Source organism: Lissotriton vulgaris, chromosome 6 (genome assembly GCF_964263255.1).
Source record: "Lissotriton vulgaris chromosome 6, aLisVul1.2, whole genome shotgun sequence".
Taxonomy (NCBI): domain Eukaryota; kingdom Metazoa; phylum Chordata; class Amphibia; order Caudata; family Salamandridae; genus Lissotriton; species Lissotriton vulgaris.
Genome location: NC_141694.1, coordinates 8,526,396 through 8,553,322, shown reverse-complemented (window position 1 = coordinate 8,553,322; position 26,927 = coordinate 8,526,396). Strand labels below are relative to the sequence as shown.

The 26,927-nt window shown below is 50.9% G+C and overlaps 1 protein-coding gene across 2 annotated transcripts in view; it reads right to left on the bottom strand.

Annotated features, from left to right (window-relative positions):
* The window catches only part of KLHDC3 (kelch domain containing 3), a 249,559-nt gene that overhangs the window by 196,767 nt on the left and 25,865 nt on the right, over nucleotides 1–26,927 (bottom strand). For both annotated transcript variants that reach the window (XM_086925829.1, XM_086925830.1), the window contains exon 2: nucleotides 14,734–14,982. In XM_086925829.1, the coding sequence (XP_086781955.1) occupies nucleotides 14,734–14,887 (154 nt within the window). In that variant the 5' untranslated portion in view covers nucleotides 14,888–14,982. The remainder of the gene's footprint in view (nucleotides 1–14,733; nucleotides 14,983–26,927) is intronic.

Below are 26,927 nucleotides of genomic sequence, written 5' to 3'. Positions count from 1 at the left end.
TGATTGAGCTGAGCCTGATTGCTACACTCTGCTTGAAAGGGAAGCTTGCACTGCTGATGATTGAGCTGAGCCTGATTGCTACACTCTGCGTGAAAGTGAAGTTTGCACCACTGATGAATGTATTGAGCCTGATCACTACACAGTGTGAAAGAGAAGCTTGCACTGCTGATAAATGAGCTGAGCCTATTCTCTACACTCTCTGTGGAAGGGAAGCTTGCACCACTGATGAATGTCAAGCGCTCTGAGACCTTCGGGTGATATATGCGCTATACAAGTAAAATAAATACTGAGCCTGCTCGCTACACAGTGTTAAAGAAAAGCTTGCACTGCCGATGAATGTACTGAGCCTGCTCGCTACACTCTGCGTGAAAGGGACGCTAGCACTGCTTGTGATGCGGATCCTGTTCACTACACTCTCCGTGGAGGGAAGCGTGCACTGCTGACGAATGTACTGAGCCTGCTGGCTACACTCTGCGTGAAAGGGAAGCTTGCACTGCTGATGAATGTACTGAGCCTGCTCGTTACACTCTGTATGAAAGGGAAGCTTGCACTGCTGACGAATGTACTGAGCCTACTCGCTACATTCTGCGTGAAAGGGAAGCTTGCACTGCTCATGAATGTACTGAGCCTGCTCGCTACACTCTGCGTATAAGAGAAGCTTGCACTGCTGATGAATGTACTGAGCCTGCTCGCTACACTCTGCGTATAAGAGAAGCTTGCACTGCTGATGAATGTACTGAGCCTGCTCGCTCCACAGTGTTAAAGAAAAGCTTGCACTGCCGATGAATGTACTGAGCCTGCTCGCTACACTCTGTGTGAAAGGGAAGCTTGCACTGCTGATAAATGTACTGAGCCTGCTCACTACACTCTGCGTGAAAGGGAAGCTTGCACCGCTTGTGATGCTGATTCTGCCTGATACACTCTCTGTGGAAGGGAAGCTTGCACTGCTGATGATTGAGCTGAGCCTGATTGCTACACTCTGCGTGAAAGTGAAGTTTGCACCACTGATGAATGTATTGAGCCTGATCACTACACAGTGTGAAAGAGAAGCTTGCACTGCTGATAAATGAGCTGAGCCTATTCTCTACACTCTCTGTGGAAGGGAAGCTTGCACCACTGATAAATGTCAAGCGCTCTGAGACCTTCGGGTGATATATGCGCTATACAAGTAAAATAAATACTGAGCCTGCTCGCTACACAGTGTTAAAGAAAAGCTTGCACTGCCGATGAATGTACTGAGCCTGCTCGCTACACTCTGCGTGAAAGGGACGCTAGCACTGCTTGTGATGCGGATCCTGTTCACTACACTCTCCGTGGAGGGAAGCGTGCACTGCTGATGAATGAGCTGAGCCTGCTCGCTACACTCTGCGTGTAAGTGAAGCTTGCACTGCTGATGAATGTACTGAGCCTGCTCTCGCTACACTGTGTTAAAGAGAAGCTTGCACTGCTGATGAATGTACTGAGCCTGCTCGCTACACTCTGCGTGAAAGGGAAGCTTGCACTGCTGATGATTGAGATGAGCCTGCTCACTGCCCTCTGCGTGAAAGAGAAGCTTGCACTGCTGATGAATGTACTGAGCCTGCTCGCTACATTCTGCGTGAAAGGGAAGCTTGTATTCCTTATGCGTACACTGAGCCCTCTCGCTACCCTCTGCGTGAAAGAGAAGCTTGCACTGCTGATGAATGTACTGAGCCTGCTCGCTCCACTGTGTTAAAGAGAAGCTTGCACTGCCGATGATTAATCTGAGCCTGCTCGCTACACTCTGTGTGAAAGGGAAGCTTCCACTGCTGATGAATGTACTGAGCCTGCTCGCTACACTCTGTATGAAAGGGAAGCTTGCACTGCTGATGAATGTACCGAACCTGCTCGCTACACTCTCTGTGAAAGGGAAGCTTGCACTGCTGATGATTAATCTGAGCCTGTTCGCTCCATTGTGTTAAAGAGAAGCTTGTACTGCTGATGAATGTACTGAGCCTGCTCGATACACTCTGTGTGAAAGAGAAGCTTGCACTGCTGATGAATGTACTGAGTCTGCTCGCTACACAGTGTTAAAGAAAAGCTTTCACTGCTGATGAATGTAATGAGTCTGCTCGCTACACTGTTAAAGAGAAGCTTGCCCCGCTGATGAATGAGCTGAGCCTGCTCGCTATACTCTCAATCAATCAATCATCGCATTTATATAGCGCACTACTTACCCAGAGGGTCTCAAGGCGCTGGGGGAGGGAGATCTGCTACTGCTCGAACAACCAGGTCTTGAGTTGCTTCCTGAAGGCGAGGTGGTCCTGGGTCAGGCGGAGGTGGGTGGGGAGGGAGTTCCATGTCTTGGCGGAGCGGTAGGAGAAGGACCGTCCCCCTGTGGTGGCTCTACGGATGCGGGGGACGGCGGCGAGGGCGTGGCTGGTCGATCGAAGCTGGCGTTTGGGAGCGTAGAAGTTGAGGCGGCTGTTGAGATATCCTGGGCCTTGGCTGTGTAGGGCTTTGTGTGCGTGGGTGAGGAGACGGAAGGTGATTCTCTTGTTGACCGGGAGCCAGTGCAGGTCTCTCAGGTGTCCGGAGATGTGGCTGCGACGGGGGATGTCCAGGATGAGTCGTGCTGAGGCGTTCTGGATCCGCTGGAGTCTCTTCTGGAGTTTGGTGGTGGTTCGGCGTATAGGGTGTTGCCGTAGTCCAGACGGCTGGTGATGAGGGCCTGGGTGACCGTCTTCCTGGTCTCGGTGGGGATCCACCGGAAGATCTTACGTAGCATGCGCAGGATGTTGAAGCACGACGAGGAGACGGCGTTGACTTGTCTGGTCATGGAGAGGGAGGAGTCCAGGATGAAGCCCAGGTTGAGTGCGTGGTCTGTTGGTTTGGGTGTGCTGCCTAGGGCGGGGGGCCACCAGGAGTCGTCCCAAGCGGCGGGTGAGGATCCCAGGATGAGGACTTCAGTCTTATCTGAGTTCAGTTTCAGGCGGCTGTTCTTCATCCATTTGGCTACCTCTTTCATCCCTTCGTGAAGGTTGGCACTGGCGGTGGCGGGGTCGTTGGTAAGGGAGAGGATCAGCTGGGTATTGTCGGCGTAGGAGATGATGTTGAGGTTGTGCTGGCGTGTGATGTCTGCGAGGGGGCTCATGTAGATGTTGAAGAGGGTTGGACTGAGCGAGGAGCCTTGAGGGACGCCGCAGATGACTTCGGTGGCTTCAGATCTGAACGGAGGGAGGCGGACTCTGTGTCCTTCCGGCGAGGAAGGAGATGATCCACTCCAGTGCCTTCTCCTGGATTTCGACGTTGCTGAGGCGTTGTACTAGGGTACGAAGGCAGACAGTGTCGAAGGCGGCGGAGAGGTCGGGGAGGATGAGGGCCGCTGTTTCTCGGTTGTCGAGCAGCGCTCGGATGTCATCGGTGACTGCGATCAGGGCGGTCTCAGTGCTGTGGTTGGCCCGGAAGCCAGACTGCGAGGGGTCGAGGGATCCGTTCGTCCCGAGGAAGGCGGCCAGCTGCTTGTTGACGGTCTTCTCGATGACTTTTGCAGGAAACGGGAGCAGCGAGATGGGGCGGTCGTTTTTGAGGTCGGTGGGGTCAGCCGATGGCTTCTTGAGTAGAGCGCTGAGTTCGGCGTGCTTCCAGCTCTCCGGGAAGGTAGCGGTGTCGAAGGAGGTGTTGATGATGTCCCGCAGGTGGGGTGCGATGACAGCGTCGGCCTTGTTGAAGACGTGGTGAGGGCAGGGGTCGGTAGGAGATCCGGAGTGGATGGAGTTCATCGTGCGGACGGTGTCTTCGGTGCTGAACCGAGTCCAGGCGCAGAGGGTGGTGGTGGGGGGCGGTGGTTCGGTCGTGGCGTGTGTCGGTTGAGTGCTGAAGCTGTTGTGTATGTCCGCAATCTTGTTGTGGAAGTAGGAGGCGAGGGAGTTGCAGAGGTCTTGCGAAGGGGTGATGTCGTTGTTTCCGGCGTTGGAGTTGAAGAGCTCTTTCACGATGTTGAAGATTTCTTTGCTGTTGTGTGCGTTGTTGTCCAGTCGTTCCTTGAATGCAGTTTTCTTGGTGGCGCGGATGAGTTGGTGGTGTTTTCGGGTGGCGAGCTTGAGGGCAGTCGTGTTGTCCGGTGTTGGGACTCTGCGCCAGGTTCTCTTGAGGGCTCGGCAGTTCTTCTTGGAGCTCTTGAGTTCGTCGGTGAACCATTGGGCTTTCTTGCTACCGGGTCTGCTGGGCGGGGTCATCAGGGGGCGAGCTCGTCTGCGCAGTCGCTGATCCACTTCGTGAGGTTGGTGGCCGCCTGGCTAGGGTTCGTTGTGCTGGTGGGAGGGTTCATGCTCAGGGAGGACGCGAGCTGGTCGGCTGGGATCTTGTTCCAGCTCCTGCGTGCAGCCTGTGTGAAAGGGAAGCTTGAACTGCTTGTGATGCTAAACCTGCTTGAACTGCTTGTGATGCTAAACCTGCTCGCTACACTCTGTGTAAAAGAGAAGCTTGCACTGCTTGTGATGCTAAACCTGCTCGCTACACTCTGCTTGAAAGGGAAGCTTGCACTGCTGATAAATGTACTGAGCCTGCTCGTTACACTCTGCGTGAAAGGGAAGCTTGCACTGCTTGTGATGCTAAACCTGCTCGCTACACTCTGCGTGAAAGAGAAGCTTGCACAGCTGATGAATGTACTGAGCCTGCTCGTTACACTCTGTAAGAAAGGGAAGCTTGCACTGCTGATGAATGTACTGAGCATACTCGCTACACTCTGTATGAAAGGGAAGCTTGCACAGCTGATGAATGTACTGAGCTTGCTCGTTACACTCTGTATGAAAGGGAAGCTTGCACTGCTGATGAATTTACTGAGCATACTCGCTACACTCTGTATGAAAGAGAAGCTTGCACAGCTGATGAATGTACTGAGCCTACTCGCTAAACTGTGTGAAAGGGAAGCTTGAACTGCTTGTGATGCTAAACCTGCTCGCTACACTCTGTGTAAAAGAGAAGCTTGCACTGCTTGTGATGCTAAACCTGCTCGCTACACTCTGCTTGAAAGGGAAGCTTGCACTGCTGATAAATGTACTGAGCCTGCTCGTTACACTCTGCGTGAAAGGGAAGCTTGCACTGCTTGTGATGCTAAACCTGCTCGCTACACTCTGCGTGAAAGAGAAGCTTGCACAGCTGATGAATGTACTGAGCCTGCTCGTTACACTCTGTAAGAAAGGGAAGCTTGCACTGCTGATGAATGTACTGAGCATACTCGCTACACTCTGTATGAAAGGGAAGCTTGCACAGCTGATGAATGTACTGAGCTTGCTCGTTACACTCTGTATGAAAGGGAAGCTTGCACTGCTGATGAATTTACTGAGCATACTCGCTACACTCTGTATGAAAGAGAAGCTTGCACAGCTGATGAATGTACTGAGCCTACTCGCTAAACTGTGTGAAAGGGAAGCTTGAACTGCTTGTGATGCTAAACCTGCTCGCTACACTCTGTGAGAAAGAGAAGCTTGCACTGCTTGTGATGCTAAACCTGCTTGTTACACTCTGTGTGAAAGGGAAGCTTGTACCGCTGATGATTGATCTGAGCCTGCTCACTACACTCTGTGTTTAAGAGAAGCTTGCACTGCAGATGAATGTACTGAGCCTGCTTGATGCACTCTGTGTGAAAGAGAAGCTTGCACTGACAATAAGTTTACTGAGCCTGCTCGCTACACTCTGTGTGAAAGGGAAGCTTGCACAGCTGATGAATGTACTGAGCCTGCTCGTTACACTCTGTATGAAAGGGAAGCTTGCACAGCTGATGAATGTACTGAGCCTGCTCGTTACACTGTATGAAAGGGAAGCTTGCACTGCTGATGAATGTACTGAGCCTGCTCGCTACACTCTGTATGAAAGGGAAGCTTGCACTGCTGATGAATGTACTGAGCCTGCTCGCTACACTCTCTGTGAAAAGGGAAGCTTGCACTGCTGATGATTAATCTGAGCCTGCTCGCTCCACTGTGTGTTAAAGAGAAGCTTGCACTGCAGATGAATGTACTGAGCCTGCTCGATACACTCTGCGTGAAAGAGAAGCTTGCACTGACGATAAGTTTACTGAGCCTGCTCGCTACACTCTGTGTGAAAGGGAAGCTTGACAGCTGATGAATGTACTGAGTATGCAAGGGGGTTACCCAATAGAGTCACTGGGACCTGGGTTCGGTAAGTGTTAAGAGGAAGGGGTCCCAATGAGAGTGGGGAACATATAATACATTTCACAAGAATTGATCCAAAGCAATTATTTTGATCCACAGAGTTTTATTCACTATGGGATCCAGTGTAATTAATACACGTAGCAAGACAAATAGTCAACTGTATTAAAGGTCATACAGTGCCCCAGGAAGGAGAAGGAAGTGATGGTGAAAAGGTAGGGGAGTGATGGGATTATGTGACAGTAAACTCAACAGTTCAAAACATTTTTCATGCTATAAATCGTATAGCGATAGCTGCCATAACCGTATGGCGACATTATTTGTAAACAGGCATACAACACAAAGTACAATGTATATGCAAATATTAGCATGTGTGGTTGCCGCAATTAGAAAAACCGTCGACGTTTCGACCCTCTGAGACTGCAGGAAGATTTAACCTTGCTGCTGGGTCTTCATCAGGACCAGGGAAGGGGCAGGGGACCACATGGTCCGTAGTTCCCAGTGTGGTCTTGTAGTTACTTAAAGCATTGGCGGTTCTGAGTCGGCATCGAAAACCGGCGTTATGTGTTTAATCGGTATTCAGTCGGGAAAATATCACGGGGATTTCATCCACAGTTGGGTCGTTCGAATTAGTTCTCAGAGCTCCGTACGAGGGCAGCCAATGAATGTACTGAGCCTGCTCGTTACACTCGGTATGAAAGGGAAGCTTGCACAGCTGATGAATGTACTGAGCCTGCTCGTTTCACTCTGTATGAAAGGGAAGCTTGCACTGCTGATGAATGTACTGAGCCTGCTCGCTACACTCTCTGTGAAAGGGAAGCTTGCACTGACGATAAGTTTACTGAGCCTGCTCGCTACACTCTGTGTGAAACAGAAGCTTGCACCGCTGATGAATGAGCTGAGCCTATTCTCTACGCTCTGTGTGAAAGGGAAGCTTGCACTGCTGATGAATGTTCTGAGCCTGCTCGCTACACTCTGTATGAAAGGGAAGCTTGCACAGCTAATGAATGTACTGAGCCTGCTCGTTACACTCTGTATGAAAGGGAAGCTTGCACTGCTGATGAATGTACTGAGCATACTCGCTACACTCTGTATGAAAGGGAAGCTTGCACTGCTGATGATTAATCTGAGCCTGCTCGCTCCACTGTGTTAAAGAGAAGCTTGCACTGCTGATGAATGTACTGAGTCTGCTCGCTACACTGTGTTAAAGAGAAGCTTGCACTGCTGATGAATGTACTGAGCCTGCTCGCTACACTGTGTTAAAGAGAAGCTTGCACTGCTGATTAATGTATTGAGCCTGTTCGCTACACTCGGTGTGAAAGAGAAGCTTGCTCCGCTGATGAATGAGCTGAGCCTGCTCGCTATAATCTGTGTGAAAAGGAAGCTTGAAGTGCTTGTGATGCTAAACCTGCTCGCTACACTGTGTTTGAATGGGAAGTTTGCACCACTGATGAATGTATTGAGCCTGCTCGCTACAATGTGTGAAACAGAAGCTTGCACCACTGATGAATGTATTGAGCCTGCTCGCTACAATGTGTGAAACAGAAGCTTGCACCGCTGATGAATGAGCTGAGCCTATTCTCTACGCTCTGTGTGAAAGGGAAGCTTGCACTGCTGATGAATGTTCTGAGCCTGCTCGCTACACTCTCTGTGGAAGGGAAGCATGCACCGCTGATGAATGTACTGAGCCTGCTCGCTACACTCTCTGTGGAAGGGAAGCTTGCACCGCTGATGAATGTACTGAGCCTGCTCGCTACAATCTGTGTGAAAGGGAAGCTTGCATTCCTTATGCGTACACTGAGCCCTCTCACTGCCCTCTGTGTGAAAGGGAAGTTTGCACTGCTGATGAATGTTTGATGAATGTACTGAGCCTGCTCGCTACACTCTGTGTGAAAGAGAAGCTTGCACTGCTGATGAATGTACTTAGCCTGCTCGCTACACTGTGTTTGAAAGGGAAGCTTGCACTGCTGATGAATGTACTGAGCCTGCTCTCGCTACACTGTGTTAAAGAGAAGCTTGCACTGCCGATGAATGTACTGAGCCTGCTCGCTACACTCTGTATGAAAGGGAAGCTTGCACAGCTGATGAATGTACTGAGCCTGCTCGATATACTCTGTGTGAAAGAGAAGCTTGCACCGACGATAAATTTACTGAGCCTGCTCGCTACACTCTGTGTGAAAGGGAAGCTTGCACAGCTGATGAATGTACTGAGCCCGCTCGATATACTCTGTGTGAAAGGGAAGCTTGCACTGCTGAATAATGTACTGAGCCTGCTCGCTACACTCTGTGTGAAAGGGAAGCTTGCACTGCCGATGAATGTACTGAGCCTGCTCGCTACACTCTGTGTTAAAGAGAAGCTTGCATTGCTGATGAATGTACTGAGCCTGCTCGCTACACTGTGTTAAAGAGAAGCTTGCACTGCTGATGAATGTACTGAGCCTGCTCGCTACACTCTGTGTGAAAGGGAAGCTTGCACTGCTGATGAATGTACTGAGCCTGCTCGCTACACTTGGCGTGAAAGGGAAGCTTGCACTGACAATAAATTTACTGAGCCTGCTTGCTACACTCTGTGTGAAAGGGAAGCTTGCACTGCTGATGAATGTATTGAGCCTGCCCGCTACACTCGGTGTGAAAGGGAAGCTTGCACTGCTAATGAATGTACTGAGCCTGCTCGATACACTCTGTGTGAAAGGGAAGCTTGCACTGCTGATGAATGTTTGATGAATGTACTGAGACTGCTCCCTACACTGTGTGTGAAAGGGAAGCTTGCACTGCTGATGAATGTACTGAGCCTGCTCGCTACACTCTGCGTGAAAGAGAAGCTTGCACTGCTGATGATTGATCTGAGCCTGCTCGCTCCACTGTGTTAAAGAGAAGCTTGCACTGCCGATGAATGTACTGAGCCTGCTCGCTACACTCTGTGCTAAAGAGAAGCTTGCACTGCTGATGAATGTACTGAGCCTTCTCGCTACACTGTGTTAAAGAGAAGATTGCACTGCTGATGAATGTACTGAGCCTGCTTGCTACACTTGGTGTGAAAGGGAAGCTTGCACTGACAATAAATTTACTGAGCCTGCTTGCTACACTCTGTGTGAAAGGGAAGCTTGCACTGACAATAAATTTACTGAGCCTGCTTGCTACACTCTGTGTGAAAGGGAAGCTTGCACTGCTGATGAATGTATTGAGCCTGCTCGCTACACTCGGTGTGAAAGGGAAGCTTGCATTGCTAATGAATGTACTGAGCCTGCTCGATACAATCTGTGTGAAAGAGAAGCTTGCACTGACGATAAATTTACTGAGCCTGCTCGCTACACTCTGTGTGAAAGGGAAGCTTGCACTGCTGAATAATGTACTGAGCCTGCTCGCTACAATCTGTGTGAAAGGGAAGCTTGCATTCCTTATGCGTACAGAGCCCTCTCGCTACCCTCTGTGTGAAAGGGAAGCTTGCACTGCTGATGAATGTTTGATGAATGTACTGAGCCTGCTCGCTACACTGTGTGTGAAAGGGTAGCTTGCACTGCTGATGAATGTACTGAGCCTGCTCGCTACACTCTGTGAGAAAGGGAAGCTTGCACTGCTGATGAATGTACTGAGCCGGCTCGCTACACTCTGCGTGAAAGAGAAGCTTGAACTGCTAATGAATGTACTTAGCGTGCTCGCTACACTCTGTGTGAAAGGGAAGCTTGCACTGCTGATAAATGCACGGAGCCTGCTCGCTACACTCTGCGTGAAAGGGAAGCTTCCACTGCTGATGAAGGTACTGAGTCTGCTCGCTACACTCTGTGGAAGGGAAGCTTGCACTGCTGATGAATGTACTGAGCCTGCTCGCTCCACTCTGCGTGAAAGAGAAGCTTGCACTGCGGATGATTGATCTGAGCCTGCTCGCTCCACTGTGTTAAAGAGAAGCTTGCACTGCCGATGAATGTACTGAGCCTGCTCGCTACACTGTGTTAAAGAGAAGCTTGCACTGCTGATGAATGTACTGAGCCTTCTCGCTACACTGTGTTAAAGAGAAGCTTGCACTGCTGATGAATGTACTGAGCCTGCTCGCTACACTTGGCGTGAAAGGGAAGCTTGCACCACTGATGACTGAGCTGAGCCTGCTCGCTACACTCTGTGTGAAAGGGAAGCTTGCACTGACGATAAATTTACTGAGCCTGCTCGCTACATGTGGTAAGAGGCCTGGATTGGCACAACTGCTTCATGTGAAGCAAATGGGTCTTTGGACAGTGTTATCGTGACTAAGAAAGCTAAGTTGGATGAATTGGAAAAATTTGGAATAAAACACAGTGAAAATAAAAAAGGCGTAAGTTGACTTTTTGAAGCTGTGCGATTGGGTCTGCAGCACAGTGTAGCTGCAACCTGTTTGATTTCAAGAACGTGCAAGGAGGCGAGGCCCGTTTAACGCAGTCTGCACGCAAACAGGATTACATTGAGAAACAAGAAAAACTGACAAATAATGGTGTGCAACTGCCACTCTTTTGTACATTGACTCCTAGAATGATGCCACAGTTCGTATTTGTAATATTCAGTACTTGGAATGGGTTATAGGACTCTCAAAAACGGCTTCCCAGCACTATATGCAATGTTTCAAGCATTGTTGCGTGGTTCGCGAATGCCTGAGCGCTTCGTTGCGCTCTTGTACGTTTCGTACGATCACCAATGGAAAGTCTTGCCAAAGCTCAAGTGCCTCGTGTTAGACGCGTACAACGCGGCAGATACAAACAAGGGGTACGAGTCATACTAAGCTTGTGTTAATCGTACCTTCAGGCGTAGGCTCACAGAACGTTCAAAATCACAAGCAGGGTGTATGCACAGCTCAAGGCGTTTAAGGGGCCTCAGTGCATACGGGTAGTGCAAGTCGTCGGGTGTCAGTACGACTCGCACAGTGATGCCGGGTTACAGTACTCTCAAAAACGGCTATTAAGTACTGTGTACAATGTCTCCAGTGTTGTTGCGCTGTTCGTGAAAGGTGGAGCGCTTCATAGCGCTATCGTACGGTAAACCCCAGCAGGGCCTCGCCAAACGTCTCGCGTAACAAGCGTACGGCGCGTTCGAGGCAGCAAGGAGTACGGGCGTAAGGCGGCCGTGCGACCCATACAGCGATGGAGAGACTGGATGGGGAAGTCTCACTCGTACGGTGCGCACAGCAAAAAAGGGCAAAGCTATAACAGGAGGTGCGCGCTTCACGAACACCGCAGTCCGGAGCGCGACGCACAGTACAACCCTGGACACAGTACCTTTAGTCTTTGGTTCGGTGCGGACAAGCAGGGGGAGCCAATGCATCACGTGGCGGTGTCCTACTCGTTGTGGTGCGAGCTACGGCTCGGGGAGCTCGATCGTCACTGTAATCGGCGGGGACGGTGGGTTGTGGGGAAGCTCCTCGTTTCGATGTACACACTGCTCCTGGAAAGGGTCAGACACTCGAGTGCGGGGCGAAGCAGCAGTACGAGTTGAAGGGTACGAGACCTACCCAGCCGCGCTACGCGCCGCAGCCGCTCACGAACAGTGGCAGGTGCTTCCAACAGGACAAGTCAAAGGGAGGAAAGCAAGCCCAGGGCGAGGTCCCTTCTTACGGTGCGAGCTACGGCTTGTGTAGGCGGCAGTCACGGTGCTCGGGCCAGCGGGGCTGGTCCTTACGATGCAAACTGGGGCTTTGACAGGCAGAAGTTGCATTGCTCTGCAGGATCAAGGTGCCCAGGGCCTTTCAGAGTGCGCAGCGGATTGCCACGACGCGCTCAGCTTCTCCCAGGTTGAACTGCGGGGAAATGCAGTACTCACAGCGGCTTCTCTTTCCAGGGGGATAGAGCCCAATGGTCCTGGGGCTCAGTTCAGGGGGCAGGTTCACAAGCAAGCCCTTGAAGATTGTCTAGATGCACAAGTTGAATTTCAAAAGTCTTTCAGTCTTTTCTTCCTCTCTTCTTCTTGCAGCAAGGCACCCACCACAGGCCAGTCTTAAGATTAGAGACAGTAGTCCTCCATGCAGCTTTCCCAGGTCCTTCTCTTCAGGCAGAGTTTCTTCTTGGCGTCAACAGGATCCGATTTCTTGGGAGCAGGGCTCCTACTATTATACACCATTTCTTTTGTTCTTGCAGGCCAGGGGGCCTTTGCCTAATCCAGTCAGTCTCTGAGCACTTTGTTTTTCAGGCCCTGGCTTCTCCTTTCAGTGTGCAGGGCAGGGACATCAGACGCTCCGCAGGAGGTGGAGCCAGCATTGTCATGACAAGTACAGTCAGGAGCACTCTGTTGACAGTCTTCCCTCTTCCTGGACCAGGTGCAGGGCAGAGTCATCAGTCGCTGCCCAGGGGGCGGAGCCAGCATTGTGGTGGCAGAGCACAGCCTTATTCAGAGTCAAGGGGCACTTCACCCACCCATCCTGGTGTAATCTTTTTATTCACCACCTGTCAACCCCAGCCTGTCCCCTGGAATTCCCCAGCTCTGTCATGCACAGAAACCAGACAGCAGATACACATCAGAGCAGAGGCGGGCTGAAATGGTTAGGCAAGCATATATACTAACTTTCTAAAAGTAGTATTTGCAAACACAGGATATTAAAATACATTTTACTAAAAGAAGTATTTTACTATTCTGAGTTCAGGCATACTAAACTGGACTGTCTACCATGCTCTCGGAGTCTATTGGGATTATAGAGTGTAATAATTCCAGCAGCCCATTTTGGCCTATGGAGGGTAGGTAGCCTTACAATAGTGAAAAACGAAAATGGCTGTAATTCACTATTAGGACATGCCACACACATCAGGGCTTGTCCTACCTTATGCTACAATGCACCCTGCCATTGGGCCTACCATAGGGGTGACTAATATGAAGTTAAGGGAAGGTTTAGGGACTGACAAGTAGGTGTACTTGCACAGTTAGCATGACAGTACCAGACTGCTGCAGGTCTTGCAATGGCAGACCTTAGGCACATTTTACCAGGCCGCTTCTGTGGGTGGCACAACCAGTGCTGCAAGCCCACCAGCAGCATTTGTATTTACAAGCCCTGGCACCCCTGGTGCACTTTACTGGGGACTGACAGTAAACCAAATAGACCAATCATGGAAATCAATCACATATACATTTTATACAGGGAGAGCATATGCACTTTAGCACTGGTCAGCAGTGGTAAAGTGCCAACAAAAACAGGTCAGAGAGAATATTGGAGGAAGGCAAAAAGTTCAGGGATGGCCCTGCCAAGAGGGCCAAGTCCAACATAACCTCCTTCCAGCCAACACACAGAGTAGACCAATCACTACCGTGATGGGCTTCCCAGCTTAGGGCGATAGAACATGGACCTGGCCCGCAACTGCAGGGGCACATTCCAGTTCTACGCCAATCTGAACCTATTTCAAATCCTCTGTCCATACTCTCAGGGTCCACCAAGCCAATCCCTGGGAAACCCTTCTCTACACCTGTGGGCACCACCTGTATTGCACCTAACCTTAACTTGCTCACAGGTGTGTCCCAACAGACAGACAGCAAGTCATATTGACCACTGACAGTAGTCAGGGATGAGACCCAGGCCTTATGCCTCTGAGGGCTCTCATACCTCTGTGGCATTAGAGAGCGGGGGGCAGTAGCCCCAGGTGCTTGGCACCCCTTGTCCACTCTCCCTCCTGTCAGGTCAGGTATGATCCACCAGCCCTAGGCAATCACAAGCCAGCACATTCACTGCACAGACAGGCCAACTTCTAGAAGTGGCACTTCCACACTAGACACAATACCGCCGCGCACATCATCGCGTAGCATTTAATCCGCACATACCAAACTCGAGACTGCACTCTCCACACATCAGGAACTAACATGGACACATACATTCCCCATGCATTCCTATGGAAGGTCAGGCCAATCTCACACACGCACTCAGAGAGCGCACGCACTTTACACTGCGCCACAGAGCTAAAGTGCGCAAAGGCCAGAAATCACTATAATTATGTAACACTAAAAGGCAAAAAGTTCAGGGGTGAACCTGCCAGAAGGGCCAAGTCCAACACAAGTCCAACAGCTAGACTCTGCATGAAAGAGTAGCTTGCACTGCTGATGAATGTACTGAGCCTGCTGACTACACTGTGTGAAAGGGAAGCTTGCACTGCTGATGAATGAGCTGAGCCTGCTCGCTACACTCTGCGTGAAAGTGAAGCTTGCACTGCTGATGAATGTACTGAGCCTGCTCGCTCCACAGTGTTAAAGAAAAGCTTGCACTGCCGATGAATGTACTGAGCCTACTCGCTACACTCTGTGTGAAAGGGAAGCTTGCACTGCTGATGAATGTACTGAGCCTGCTCGCTACACTGTGTGAAAGGGAAGCTTGCACTGCTGATGAATGTACTGAGCCTGCTCGCTATACTCTGCATGAAAGAGAAGCTCTATACCACATTCAATTGGTAGTTGCACTCATCCAGACAACAAAAACTAAGGAAAAGTGCGCCGAGTGACTGGAAGATCAAGATGTTCCCAAATATTATAGAATTATATTTTTGTTACACCACACAGACGGCTGGACAGCGAGCATATACAGGTACTGTGACCAGTTTGACCAACATGCCACCAAACTTCAATCTGATCTTGAAGCTTGCTAAGTAGTGAGGAGCAGCCGGAGGGTCCTTACCTGTGTTGAAGACATGTACATCGATCTGTCGCATGGTCTCATAGTCCTCGCCCGAGCAGTAGCCCCCAAAGGAAAAGACTTTGTGCCCGACGGCCACTGCTGCGTGGTTCACTCTCCGGGGACCTCCTTCCAGGTGCACCGTCCACCGAAACATCCCAATCCGAGCTGGCGGTGCTGTGCCAATCCAGGTACCGTACCAGACCCCCGGCTACCATCCCCGCAGTGACTGGCGCTGGACGCGGCCTCCTCCTGCACCAGGGAAGAAAGAGAAGGTCACATCTTCAATTGGAAAACCTAGCATTGGCAAAGCCTTCTGCCCCCACATTTGAATCCAGACTCACACCAGAAGATCAAAGCCAAACCTAAATCTATTAGCGGGAGGAGCCTTCCCCTCCTATCATACCATGAAGCCAACAAGCAGTGATGATGTCTTCAACAAAGCCAAGCAGGTGCCTTTTCTCTCATGTCAACTCCAGACCTCCACACAGCACCATTGACCAATGCAAAGCAACCCAATGGAGAAACTCCTCCCCACACAGACCTCTCATCACAAGAGCTGAAGCCAGCCCCTGCAGAAGAAAACAAAGCAGCACCCTCTTCAAAGGAGCCATGGCCTGAATGAAGCCCAACTGGATCTGCCAGACAACTCCCCCTGTGGCTGCCACTCGAGGTCTCCACAGGATACCTACATTGTGTCCTTCTGAGTAAATATTTTACCCATCCAAGAAGGTTGTTCCTTTGCCCCCTTTTAAAGAGGCTGAAATACAGGCATGCCAGAATGGCGCTTATAAATCTACAACTGTTGCCCAACAAACTCACACTGTGCATTGACAAGTTTTTTGCTTGTGGCCTACAGATCTAAATTATCGAGACCCGATTAGCCACTGAATGGCTATTTGTGTTTCAGCATTGTCTTCACATATTTCTTTGTTTTTTTTTTATCACAGGAGACTAAGTGTGGCATTTTACCTTAATTTTGAATTGGATGAGCAGTGTTTTATCTGAATCTTATTTTTTTTTTTAACAACACATTTTATTGGGTTATTCGTCGAGAGGATGGGCGATAGCCCTACAATGACCTGTAGGAGAAAAAGGATTAACAGCAGCAAAATACTCGTATTTCTACCATTTACCAACACCTGTCGAGCATGCAGTTGATGCATCAGAAACAAAATGCAGACAGTACTCTATCTCAAGACAAGAACACATGGCATATTGGCATAGGGAGTCAAACATACGGTGCAGGAAAGTCCGGTCAAGGTGCAGTTGAGAGTATGGGGCGCCACTCAGGGGTCTGCTGGTGGGAGGGGGGGGGGGGGGGCTCGATTCCTCGATAGGACACCCGTCAAGGCCAGATTTTCCGATGTTTTGCAGGGCATCCGCAAGCTAGAAATACAGCTATTTTGTCCCCATACATCTATCTAGTTCGGTCTTCCATTTGCCCAGGGTCGGGGGAGACGTTGCTTTCCATTATTGTGCGAGGTCCCTCTTGGCGATAGTGAGAGCCAGAAACAGTAAATGTTGCTTATACCTATTCCCCCCAATGTCGTCAGTGCTATGTAAGAGGAAGAGTCGTGGGTCAAGCGGGAGCACCATGATAACGCCTCATTACGCAGCACCAAATTCTGCGCCAAAAGGGTTGCAACGCCGTGCAACTCCATACTGTGTGCAAGAATGTACCCTCTTTCCGGTCACACGGCAAACATGTAGGGGACTGGATAACGTCCATCCGCCAGAGTCTAGTCCGAGTATAGTATTCCCGGTGTAGGTATTTAAACTGTATCAGGCGGTATCGCGTGGAGACCACCGAACCCCGCGGGCTAGCGATGGCTTCAGCCCGGTCATCATATGTCACCTCTGGAATGTGGGCCTGCCACGCAAGTCGTGTCTTGTCAAGTGCCGGCGGTGTGTGGGTCGTCAGGGTCTGATATATTTGCCTGATCTTGTGGAGGTCAAGGTCGCCCATCAGTAGACGGCCTTCTAGGGGGTGGAACTCTGGAAGGGTCTCTAGCGTGGGAATCAGGGGAGGAGTGCATGGTGTAGTTGAAGGAATTTGCAGAATTGCGTTTTATGTAGGTCAAACCGTGCAACTAGGTGCCTTCTCATCCAAACCCAAAAAATTAAACGGCGGTGTCCCGCAGGGAGCATCCCTCAGCCCCAAGCTGTTCAATGCCTACGTTTCACCCCTGGCAAAAATTGGGACAAAGTGGGGTTTGGTGTGTGCTCCTATGCAGATTACACACAACGAACAATCGCTATTGGAGACTGGCACAATGACACCAAAAGAAAACTCAACAGCTGTCTAACTGAAATGAATGTCGGACCACTGCTTAAAGTTAAATGCAGACAAATCCGAAATCCTGCTCCTCGGAGAAGCCAAAAATATGTGGGACGCATCCTGGTGGCCCTCCTCACTTGGAGATGCCCCAGCACCTTAGCAGTGTGCCACAAACATGGGTGTAACAATCGAGAACACACTATCCATGCAGGATCATGTACAAACACAGTGTGGAAAAGGGTTTGCCACCCTGAAGCTTCTAAAAAGGCTCTTTCTATGGTTCCCACTAGAAAGCAGAAGGACAGTCACACAGGCCCTGCTGGTCAGTAGACTGGACTATGGCAATGCTCTCTTTGTAGGCATGCCAGAATAACTCTTCAAACGTCTACATGTGGTGCAAAATGCTGCAGCCAAACTGGTGTGTAACAAAGACAAACGATGGACTGCCTAAAACAACTTCGCTGGCTGCCCATGCGCCAAAGAGCACGTTTCAAGCTCTTAGTGCATGCCCACAAAACTCTCCACCACACAGGCCCCAAGATCGTTCAGAACAAAACACGATACAAAATACGATTCTACACTCCCGCCAGACCCTTAAGATCACAACACAAAAGCTTTTGTCGAAACGAAAAGGATTAAAAAGTCCAGGGCAGGAGGCCGCACCTTTTTGCATCTTGCAGCACTTCCTTTCGAACTCAGGCTGATTAAAGAATACAACACCTTCAGGAATAAACTCGAACCATGCTTATTTCCTAAAGACTGATGTCATATCCAATAGATTCTCAGACCCTACTCACCACTAGTCTGTTATCTTAGCGCCGCAATATCTCAAGGGATGAATGTCACGCTTTATAAATAAATAAATTCCGCCTGTAATTGCCGGAAGGGTTTCAGTGTAGTACCCCGTATTACATCACTGAGGGTCGAGATCCCCACAAGGTCCCATCACCGGAACCCCTTCAAGGCGCCCACCGGGCGGAGATATGTACCCGGCCATAGTGGGGCTTTCTAGGTGAACTTCCCATTCCCGCCCATCTGTCGGACTTTAGCCCGCCACAGCTGTATCACAACTTTACCGGCAGGTTGCATAAAATCCAGGCATGTGGCACTATATAGGAGGAGAAGGAGGGGAGCCCGTACCATCGCCGCGTGCTTGATCGCGTATGCCAGGTCTGTGGGGGAGTTATACCACCATTCATTCACCAGTATATGGGAATCCACATAGTATTAGTAGATGTCCGCTGCTGCGATCCCTCAGCAGTATGTGGATTGCGCACATGTGCAGAGAGCGACCCTAACTGCGCCACCGTTCCAAAGGAATTTGTTTTGTATGGCGTCAACTTGTGAGAACCAGGAGCGCAGAATACGGTAAGGGACATTTTGGAGGCGATACAAGATCCGGGGTAGTGACACCATCTTAAAGATGCAAACACAACAGGTGATGGACCGAATGTGGATCAATGTCACACACTCACCCCAGTCCAAAGATCTGGGCCCAAATCCATCGTTTTTTTGCAATTACCATCTTAAAGATGGCCGAGCGCCCATATAAGGACAAAGAAAGAGAAGACCATATTGTTGTTTCACCATTAAGGCTAATTAGCAAAGGGGTAATATTATGTGCCCAGGAGACTTTGGGTCTTGGTGACACAAAAATGCGAGGTATTTAAAAGCATCAGTTGCCCGGGAGAGTTGCGAAGCCCAAGTATTGCGACCCTGGTTACCGCACACTGGAAACAGCACAGATTTAGCGGGATTTGTGTCAACCGCCTGACCTCCTGGTCCAACGTCAATGACGATGAGACACGCAAGGTCATGAACTCGATCCACTCAGGATCTCCGTCAGACCCGTGTCCACACCACGTATTCAACTAAGCAGACGCAGACATCTAACCCCAACTACGGAAGGTCATCAGCATCTCCTTCAAAACAACGACATTCCCGGAAAGGTGGAAGCACGCCGAAAGGAAACGCCCTCCTCAAGAAGCCCAAGGCGGACCCCAAGGACCTCAAGAACTTCCAGCCCATCTCCCTGCTCCCGGCGAAGGTCATCGAGAAAGTCGTCAACATGCAATTGGCCCGCCACCTCGAAGACAACAACATCTTGGACCCGTCTCAGTCCGGATTCAGACGAAACCACAGCACCGAGACAGCCCTCATCGCCGCCACAGATGACATCAGGCGCCAACTAGACACTGGCGAAAGATCAGCCCTCCTCCTCCTGGACCTGTCAGCTGCCTTTGACACGGTCTGCCATCGCACTCTAAAGACACGCCTCCAAGAAGCCGGAATCCAAGAGAAGGCCATTGACTGAACCGCGTATTTCCTCTCCGGCAGAACCCAGACCGTCCACCTGCCACCCTTCCGATCCGAAGCCACCGACATCATCTGCGGCGTCCCCCAGGGCTCAGCCCAACGCTGTTCAACGTCTACAAGGCCCACCTCGCACAAGTGGTCCGCCATCACGACCTCAACATCATCTCCTACGCCGACACCCAGCTCATCCTCTCCCTCACCAAGGACCCACACACCGCCAAAACAAACCTCCACGAGGGAATGAAGGCCGTCGCCGACTGGATGAGGAGCAGCCGTCTGAAACTGAACTCGGACAAGACGGAGGTCCTAATCCTCGAACCCACCCCCTTAGCCTGGGACGACTCCTGGGAACAGCACCGACACCCACCGACCATGCACGCAACCTAGGATTCATCCTCGACTCTTCCCTCTCCATGTCTAAGCAGGGCAACGCCGTCTTCTCCTCCAACACCCTCCGCACGCTCCTCAGGATCTACAAGTCGATCCCGACAGAAACAAGAATGGTGACACAGGTCCTCATCAGCAGCAGACTGGACTACGGCAACGCACTCTACGCAGGAATCCCAGCCAAACACCTATGACTACTACAACGCATCCAAAACGCCTCCGCCCGACTGATCGTCAACGTTCCCGCCACAGCCACATCACCCCCTACCTGCGAGACCTACACTGGCTCCCCGTCGACAAGAGGATCACTTTCAAGCTCCTCACCCACGCACACAAAGCACTCCACAACGCCGGACCAGCCTACCTGAACAGCAGACTCCGCTTCTACACCCCCACCCGCCAACTCCGCTCCGCCAGCCTCACCCTCGCTGGTGTCCCCCGCATCCAACGAACGACCTCCGGCGGCAGATCCTTCTCCTACCTCACTGCCAAGACCTGGAACACCCTCCCTACCCACCTACGGCAGACCCAGTAGCGGCACCCCCCTCCCCTCAGCGCCTTGAGACCCTCACGGGTGAATAGCGCACTTTACAAGTACTCTGATTGATTATTGTAGGATTGTATCTTTTATGGTGGCCACAGCTTCTGAATAAAGATTATTATTATTAACTCCACAGACAAATACAAAGCAGCCAACAGTTTCTTCCCAAAACTTGCACCTCAGCAAAACAGAACATTAAGACGGTCTGGTGCTTTGGGCGGGACCTCACTGCCCAGCATGGGTGTGGGGGCTAAAGGATAAATGCCACCAGAGCCCACAAAGTGACCCATTGGGACTATTTTCAGGAAGTACAAAAAAGGAAGTGGTCCGAGTTCATTAAAAGTATTGTTCCAATAATTTTGTTTTAGTGTACAATACGAACACCACATGACCTATTCTTAGGACACCCCCGCGCCGCACGGCCACCAGCTGTCGCGTGTGCCCCCGCCTGCCGCTGATCTCAGCCTCGCTGAGCCTTCCTTCTCCTAGCCACGCCCCCCCGCCGTCGCTCGTTGTTTGCCGATTGTCCTTGCCGTTTTTTGAAAGCGTCATTGTATTGTACTGTATTGTAACCTTATTTTCTTTCTTTCCCATCTGGTTCCTTTGCCCGTGTTGTTGTCCCCCTGTGCACTGCCCCCCCGCCCGCTCCCCGCCGCGAGTGTGGACACGCCCCCTTTTTTTCTGTACCCTCCCCGCTCCCGCCTGCCAGCTGCTCCTCCTCCCTACACTTCGCCATAAATGGCGACCGTGCGCACGCGCAGCGGGAGCGCCGATTGTGCGCCAAAGGCGCCAAAGGTAAGCCCGTCCGCGCCTGGACCGCGCCCAGGGCCCGGACCCCTGGCCCCCACCGACTGTCCTACGACGCCACCGAACTCATCGCACTCAACGCCGGCAGACTCCCGGGCTGCTACCGAGCCACCTCGAAACGCACCCACGGACCTTCTGCTGCAACTCCTGCAAGTTCACCTGCATCTGGACCTGCACCACTCCAGCAGTGCCCAAGACCTCGACGAGCAACAGCAGCAGCCACCTGAAATGCATCCTGCTCATCACCCGCTCAGTCCACAGACACGCCGTCGAGCTCTGGAACCTGATCGACATCACAACCCCAGACGTCGCCTTCCTCACGGAAACCTGGATGAACGCCTCCTCAGCGCCCGACATCACCATTGCCATCCCGGACGGCTACAAGATCATTCGGAGGGACCGCGTCAACCAAACAGGAGGAGGCATCGCCATCATCCACAGGAACTCCATCCGCATCACGACCAACACCGACAACACCCTCGCAGCCGCCGAGCACCTGCACTTCCAGATCCACGTCAACCCCAAGACCATCCTCAGAGGCACGCTCATCTACAGACCCCCGGGACCACGCACACAATTCAGCGAAGACATCGCCGACTTAGTCAGCCCGCATGCCCTCCCCTCCGCTGACTACATCCTCCTCGGGGACCTCAACTTCCACCTGGAGAACAACAACGACCGCAACACCACCACCCTGCTGGACAACCTCGCTAACCTCGGACTCAAGCAACTGGTGACCACCCCCACCCACTACGCCGGACACACACTCGACCCAGTCTTCTCCTCCAGCAAGGACATCGCCTTCAGCCACGCCACCGGACTCCACTGGACGGACCACAGCTGCGTCCACTTCAGCTTCAAAAGGACCACGATCCACCACACCAGCAACAGGTTGCACGCTGAAGCTGGAACAAGATCACAGCCGACCAGTTCACAACTTCCCTGAGCAAGAACCCACCCACCAGCGCTACGAACCCCAGCCAAGCGGCCACCAACCTCACGAAGTGGATCAGCGACTGCGCAGACGACCTCGCCCCCCTGAGGACCCCGCCTAGCAGACCCGGCAGCAAGAAAGCCCCATGGTTCACCGACGAACTCAAGAATTCTAAGAAGAACTGCAGAGCCCTTGAGAAAGCCTGGCGCAGAGACCCAACACCGGACAACATGACTGCCCTCAAGCTCGCTACCCGAAAACACCACCAACTGATCCACACCACCAAGAAAACTGCATTCAAGGAACGACTGGACAACAACGCACACAACAGAAAGGAACTCTTCAACATCGTTAAAGAGCTCTCCAACCCCAACGCCGGAAACAACGACATCACCCCTTCGCAAGACCTCTGCAACTCCCTCGCCTCCTACTTCCACAACAAGATCGCGGACATACACAACAGCTTCAGCACTCTACCGACGCACGCCACGACCGAACCACCTCCCCCACTACCACCCTCCGCCCCTGGACCCCGATCAGCACCGAAGACACCGTCCACACGATTAACTCCATCCACTCCGGATCTCCGACCGACCCTTGCCCTCACCACGTCTTCAACAAGGCCGACGCTGTCATCGCACCCCACCTGCGGGACATCATCAACACCTCCTTCAACACCGCTACGTTCCCGGAGAACTGGAAGCATGCCGAACTCAGCGCCCTACTAAAGAAGCCATCAGCCGACCCCACCGACCTCAAGAACTACCGACCCATCTCTCTGCTCCTGTTCCCCGCTAAAGTCATCGAGAAGACCGTCAACAAGCAGCTGGCCGCCTTCCTCGAGACGAACGGATCCCTCGACCTCCCGCAGTCTGGCTTCCGGGCCAACCACAGCACCGAGATCGCCCTGATCGCAGCCACCGATGACATCCGAGCTCTGCTCGACAACGGAGAAACAGCGGCCCTCATCCTCCTAGACCTCTCCGCGGCCTTCGACACTGTCTGCCACCGTACCCTAGTACAGTGCCTCAGCAACGCCGGAATCCAGGAGAAGGCACTGGAGTGGACCATCTCCTTCCTCGCTGGAAGGACACAGAGAGTCCGACTCCCCCTGTTCAGATCAGAAGCCACCGAAGTCATCCGCGGCGTTCCTCAAGGCTCCTCACTCAGCCCAACCCTCAACGTCTACATGAGTCCCCTCGCAGCCATCGCACGCCAGCACAACCTCAACATCATCTCCTACGCCGACACCCAGCTGATCCTCTCCCTCACCAACGACCCCGCCACCGCCAGAGCCAACCTACACGAAGGGATGAAAGAGGTAGCCGAATGGATGAAGAACAGCCGCCTGAAACTGAACTCGGACAAGACGGAAGTCCTCATCCTGGGACCCTCACCCTCCGCCTGGGACGACTACTGGCCCCCCGCCTTAGGTAGTGCACCCAAACCAACAGACCGCAACCTGGGCTTCATCCTGGACTCCTCCCTCTCCATGACCAGACAAGTCAACGCCGTCTCCTCGTCGTGCTTCAACATCCTACGCAAGATCTTCCGGTGGATCCCCACCGAGACCAGGAAGACGGTCACCCAGGCCCTCGTCACCAGCCGACTGGACTACGGCAACTCCCTCTACGCCGGAACCACCGCCAAACTCCAGAAGAGACTCCAGCGGATCCAGAACGCCTCAGCACGACTCATCCTGGACATCCCCCGTCGCAACCACATCTCCGGACACCTGAGAGACCTGCACTGGCTCCTGGTCAACAAGAGAATCACCTTCCGTCTCCTCACCCACGCACACAAAGCCCTTCACAACCAAGGCCCAGAACACCTCAACAGCCGCCTCAACTTCTACGCTCCCAAACGCCAGCTTCGATTGACCGGCCACGCCCTCGCCGCCATCCCCCGCATCCGAAGAGCCACCACAGGGGGAAGGTCCTTCTCCTACCTCGCCGCCAAGACCTGGAACTCCCTCCCAACCCACCTCCGCCTGACCCAGGACCACCTCGCCTTCAGGAAGCAGCTCAAGACCTGGCTGTTCGAGCAGTAGCGGACCCCCCCTCCCCAAGCGCCTTGAGACCCTCCGGGTGAGTAGCGCGCTATACAAATGCTTTGGTTGATTGATTCATATTTCTCCTTAGGTTAACTTGATATAATGAGAGTAGGATATGCAGTATAAAGAATTAAACTGTATTTATTCCACATGTAAGTTCATTTATTATACTTCTTACTGCATATATGTACTTCAAAATCAACTGTATTTCATCAATATGATTATGAAAGCATTGCATTGTAGGTGCTCTCAGTGCAAAGAGAAAAGGGAGTGAAGGGTTTGTGAGGGACAGGGTAAAGGTGGTGTGATAATGTTACATCACATTTAAATCATAACGCCTTTACAAATAATGTATTTACAATGTTCCCACAATACATCAAACATAGATAAGATTCAATCATTCTTTTTTTCTCTATGGTGTGTAGATTTTAGGCATAGTCTACGTTTCGACCCCTGAAGCGTAAAAGGATTAATTATCCCTCATGTTGGGGTCTTCACCAGGACAGAAGAGAGAGCCTGGAAAACATAGCATTAGTTTGCATTAGTGATCTATGTGGTGAACGGGCACTTGATTGTAGGCTTATTTTAAAGATTACCTACATATAATATGGCGGACAGCGGTCCTCGCGTCACGTCTGGGGCCTGGTTGTGCTCCTAATCGTTTCTGAAATATATTGAGGGAGGTTTTAGGTGGGATTGCTAATCGTCTCGTTGGACCGACTGGCATGGAAGTAAGACTCACTTTACCACTTACTTCAAATTTTCATCTTATAGTGTAGCGGAGCTCATTGGAAATTCTTCATGTATGTCTTCATCATGCAAAACATCGTCGGGGTCCGGTTTGAGGAAATACCAGGTGTATAAGCGGGTTGCGAGTGCTGAGGGCGATGTGCCAAGGACGCTCCAACCCCCCCTCCCGAGACCCATGGTGCAGTTAGCGCCATATTTTAAAGTGCTGATACACTCCATAACTAGGAGTATTTTTGGAATGAGCATCCCGCTCTTCCACCCTTTTTGATGCACTTTATCACTTTTTCATTAATTTTTTCACTTTCACGTCCCCAGGTCAGGGTGGACGATTAGAGAGTCCATACCGCCGGGGTTTATTTCCGTCCTGACGAATGCCTAGGTAAATTGAAACCACCCTTAAGGCTGAAACATGTTGACTGATTAAGTTCTGAATTAACCATCCATTACCTGTGGCACTAAATTCAGACACAAACCTTTTAACTGTGTCCTAGGGATCATCCATTAAACTTTTTTGTAGATACCCTTTAGACACTTTTTACCTTTAATTTACCTCACAACACGCCCATCTCACACAACCAGCTCCGCAGTCTCCTGGCGTCGCAGCACATCGGAGAGGCACTCGGCCTCTTCGATGGGGCCCAATGATGAAGCATGACACTGACTAGGTCGGTGTGTGAGGGCTTTCTTCTTCACCCAAATAGGGTGTGAGTTCCACTAGTTGTTTCGCTCCATCTATGTGGCTTTTTTGATACTTCAACCTCTCTTATCTTGTTTATTTGTCTTCATCATGCGCCACACATCTTTCTAGAATAGGGCATGAGACAGATCTGGGTCAGAAAAAACGGTAGCACCGAATCATTTAAACCATTTACAAATGGAGGTGTAATTTTAATGGCTAAATAATGGGTTTAGAGCCTGTGGAGAAGCACGGGGATTTAAATAAACCGCCGTGTTAGTAAGACAGTTTTTACTTCATGCCATTAACCTTGAAAAACAAGTATAATTGTTATGCCTTAGTTAGTGAAAAGATATATGCAGAACCCTGTTTGGAATATCATATTGCTGAAGCAGTTAAACATATGCCATATGGGCGAACAGCCCATAGTTCTCGGTACTGCGCTTCAGGTCATTAAAATACCGCCCGCGGGAACATTGCGTATCACCGCAGGGTCGGCACAGCTGGTAGAGCCATGTTGGATGCTTCAGAAGGCTTGCATACCTGTAATGGGTCTTGATGCGGACTGCTCGCGTCGCGTCCTCCAAGATTGTGGAGATGCAGTCCGCGCGGTGCTGCCGCTAGATGCTGGGGCTCGTCACAGGCAGCCAATCAGCGGCTACTATGTGTGTATGCCCTGACGTAATGCTAGGGACTCTCTCTTAAGAGTGTTTGAGACTTTACTGGTATTAAAACACAAAGGGTGAACACACCACGGAACAAATAATTGGGTTATATTCCTTAATTAGAATATTTTGTCATGTCCGATTCAATGAAAATACGTCTTATGAAGGGGAGCCACAATTCTTGTGAAGGGGGCCATTCTTATCACTCGATAGTTCTGCTATATGTGGAGAAACGGTTCATGCTCTAAGGCAGGGTGTCTGAATGACAATCTTATGTCATGTGTGTTTCAACATCCATCTACGTACACACCCCCATAGTCAGAAGACTCACAGTGTTCATAGCAATAGATGCCAGACCATGATATCAACAATGTTCATTGTGTAAACTTGTCAATCATTCTTATACTTTCTGGAGATCATGTCAACAGTGTCATATCAATATATTACTGCACAGTATCTAAGTTGGCGAGTTGAACACATCGTTATTCATCTTATGGTAATTAGATCACCCATAACAAATCTGTATATATAAACATATTAATACACAGCATCTAAGTTGGGACGTTCGACACATCATTATTCAGCTTATAGCAATTAGATCACCCATAACAAATCTCTATATTGTAAACATATTCATCTACATCATTCGAATTGAGAAAATCACAGAGTAGTTATTCATATGATGGATTCGGGTGTATGGGTCTTTTCCATGTAGTGTTCCACCATAGGTGCCCCTGTGGTCTGACATCGAATTCTACTACAATGTTGGAAAATTCTGTTCTTGACC